The following is a 3,266-nucleotide window of genomic DNA, read 5'->3' as shown; positions in this document are numbered from 1 at the left end:
AGGGTGCGTTCCGGTGCTTTGCATCATCACATCGATACCCAGAAGTAAGATGCGAGGTTGGGGACACTACATACCTCTGTGAACTGAACTCACACTCTTGTGTTGTAAGATATCACATCCCATCCTATAGGAAGGGTCTCATTATTGGAATAGGAAGGATTGAGATTTCACATCTCAGGCTATGGGAAGGGTCTCATGTTTGGAATGGGAAGGAGTTTGATATCACATCTCATGTTACAGGATGGATCTCAGGTTAGGAATGGCAAGGTGTCGGATATCACATCTTATGCTACAGGAAGGCTTTGAATCCATTTATTAGTGGTTGTTAGGTTTATTTACCACCCAAATTAGAATACTGCCTTTGTCACTGCAATAAGATGTAGTAATTTATATATAAACTAGGTTCAGAGCAGTAAACCACATTTTCTTTTTTTACAGATAGGAAGCCGAGAGTTTCGGCCGTGCACAGGTTAGAAACAGATCTGCTAGTGATACACCCAAGATTTTGAGCGGCCATTAACGATGTCTGCGGTACTTCCCAAGCGCAAGTCTGTGCAGACTTCATTGTTTGACTACTTGCCATCAGCGAAAAGATGTAAGGTGGAGGAGGCTGCCACCATTCTGAGTGGGGATGAGGAAGCTAGCCCAGTCAATTCGAGAAGTGAGGCACCAGAAATATGCCAGGATTCTTGCGCTAAGGAGGCCAGTAGCTCCAGTGCATCTCCCGCTACACTGCAGCCTGTGCCAGAAGAGCCTCTTCTAACCCCTGATTGCTGGAGCGTGCAGCAATGGTGCTATTTTAAGGGGGAATATGAATGGATTTTTCTGGCTTCAGGCCACATTGGATGCTCTGTGTGTAGGGACGTGAAAGCAACAGGTGGCTTATCCGTGCACTCCTGTGGGCAAGGTTTGCGCATAAGCATGGAATGGGCCGATGGAAAGGTGGGTCCTTCAGGTTTTGGCAAACATGCTAGGCAGAAGCAGCTCCGAAAGAAGATTATGGAGCACAAGTCAAGTGGTGCTCATAAGGCATCACAAGACATTCTAACAGCGCGAAAAAATAACCACTTGACAGAAGTCATGCAGCAAAGCAGTGGCAAACATTTGGAAAGCACATGCAGAGTGTTTCACACTGTTTTCTACTTGACCAAAAAGAATCGGCCATTCACAGATCACCCTGATTTGGTGGACCTCCAGGAGGTGAATGGTGTTGAAATGGGTCGTGTGTTGCGCAGTAATGTTACTGCAACAGAGATAGTGAGACATATTGCATCAGAAATGCAAAAGAAGTTAGTGTGTTATATCAGAGAACACAAGCCAAAGATTTCTGTGTTTGTGGACGAGAGCACCACTGTCAGCAACAAATCAACTTTGATTATTTATCTGCGGGGTCTTTTCGGGGCTCATTGTAAACCAGTCACCATTTTCTTTGGTCTAGTGGATCTCCAAGAGACAAATGCCTTGGCCATAAAGGAAGCTCTGCTGGGGTATTTTGAGAATGTTGGCATCACAAAGACCCTGTTGCATGAGATCTGGATTGCTATTTGTTCGGATGGTGCAGCTGTAATGTTTGGTAGCAAAGGGGGGGTGATAACATTATTGCGAGCGGAATTCCCAAATCTTGTGTTATCATGGCATTGTCTAGCTCACCGCCTTGAACTGGCCGTTGGAGACACTATTGATGATGTTGGTGGGGCCAATCATTTTAAAATGTTCATGGACTCTTTATATGCCACATACAGCATGTCACCAAAAAACACAAGACAGCTACAAATGGCTGCCAGTGATCTGGGTTTGCAGCTGCAGAAGATAGGGAAGATGCTGGACACACGATGGGTTGCATCAAGTTATAGGACGGTTCAAGCTGTTTGGAACTGCTTCCCTGCTTTGTGTAAGCATTTCGGAGAAGCTGCTAAGGATCTCTCAAGACCCACAAGGGACAGAAGCAAATATGACGGTCTGCTTAAGAAGCTTACCTCCAACTCTTTTGTGAAAGATTTAGGGCTTATGTGCGATGCCCTTCAAGAACTGAAAGACTTGTCTCTGGCTCTTCAGAGCCGGGATATCACAATTGTGGATGCACACAGACTCTTGGTGGGGCAAGTACGGAGATTCTTTGCGATGAAAGAATCTCCGGGGGAGTTTGCTTCTACTGCTCAGAGTGCAGTTGATTGTGGACACTTCAAGGGCGTTCATATTTCCCAGGGAAGGGCAAACTCTGTGTCTCTGAATGAAAGGCAATTTTATCAAAGCCTTTCAGTTAACCTTGCCAAAAGGTGTGCTCCAGACTTGGATAAAGAACTTGTAGCCAGTTTCAGTGTCTTGGATGCAAAGAATTTACCGAATGATGAAGACATTGTACTTTATGGTGAAAATGAGATTCAGAGACTGTGTACGAAATTTCAACTCCCAATCAGAGACACCATCCATGCCTTCAGGGATTTTAAGGACTTTGGTGGCAAAAGGTGCCCTGAAGCATTTAGGGCTTTGGTTGCTTGCATGGAAACGTTGCCCGCAAGTAATGCAGATTGCGAAAGGGGCTTCAGCGCCATGAATTTAATTGCTTCGCCAAGCCGAGCATCCCTCCATGTGGCCACTATTTCCTCATGTTTATGGCTGAAACTTAATGGCCCTCCAGTAAAAGCATTTAAGCCATTGTCCTTTGTAAAAAGCTGGCTGGCAAAAGGGAGACGAACAGCTGAGGAAACACACTGCGAGCAAGCTCATGCAAAGAAGGACTCCCTTGAAGATTATTATGTGGGGTTCTGGGAAATCGTCAATTAATTGTTTACACATTTGAATGCACCTGTTAATGTACTTCAACACCTATCCTTTTGTCAACGGCCCAGTTAAGGGTCCAATACATAATCACCTTGAGCTTTGATTTGTTATACTTTAAGCCACGTAGCAAGCAGTCTGCTACACAATATGTACTTAGTAATTTAGGCCCGACCAGTTGGGAAATTGTCAATTGTCTACACATTTGAATGCACCTGTTAATGTACCTCAACACCTATCCTTTTGTCAACGGCCCAGTTAAGGGTCCAATAAATAATCACCTTGAGCTTTGATTTGTTATACTTTAAGGCTTAAGCCATGTAGCAAGCAGTCTGCTACACAATATGTACTTCGTAATGTAGGCCCGACCAGTTTTACCATGTTGCATTTAGACCCCGCCCACCAATTGGGCCACGCCCATCATGTCTTAGGCCACACCCCCAAATGAGGGCCCCCCCTCAGTTTCTTACCCCACTTAAAGCACTGGC

The 3,266-nt window shown here is 45.1% G+C and overlaps 1 protein-coding gene across 1 annotated transcript; it reads left to right on the top strand.

The window, feature by feature from the left end:
- Positions 1 to 522: 522 nt before the first annotated feature.
- LOC138480624 (E3 SUMO-protein ligase KIAA1586-like) lies at positions 523 to 2,784 on the top strand. The gene has a single exon (XM_069612318.1). The coding sequence runs from the start codon at positions 523 to 525 to the stop codon at positions 2,782 to 2,784; it is 2,262 nt and encodes a 753-aa protein (XP_069468419.1).
- The last annotated feature ends 482 nt before the right edge of the window (positions 2,785 to 3,266 follow it).

This window comes from Ambystoma mexicanum, chromosome 5p (genome assembly GCF_040938575.1).
Source record: "Ambystoma mexicanum isolate Mex_15411 chromosome 5p, UKY_AmexF1_1, whole genome shotgun sequence".
Lineage (NCBI taxonomy): Eukaryota > Metazoa > Chordata > Amphibia > Caudata > Ambystomatidae > Ambystoma > Ambystoma mexicanum.
The sequence above is the reverse complement of the archived record's forward strand: the minus strand, read 5'-3'. Positions and strand labels throughout refer to the sequence as shown.

Bases quoted from the DNA above. Each gene is read 5' to 3' on its own strand.
- LOC138480624 (XM_069612318.1), top strand. From the start codon at position 523: ATGTCTGCGGTACTTCCCAAGCGCAAGTCTGTGCAGACTTCATTGTTT.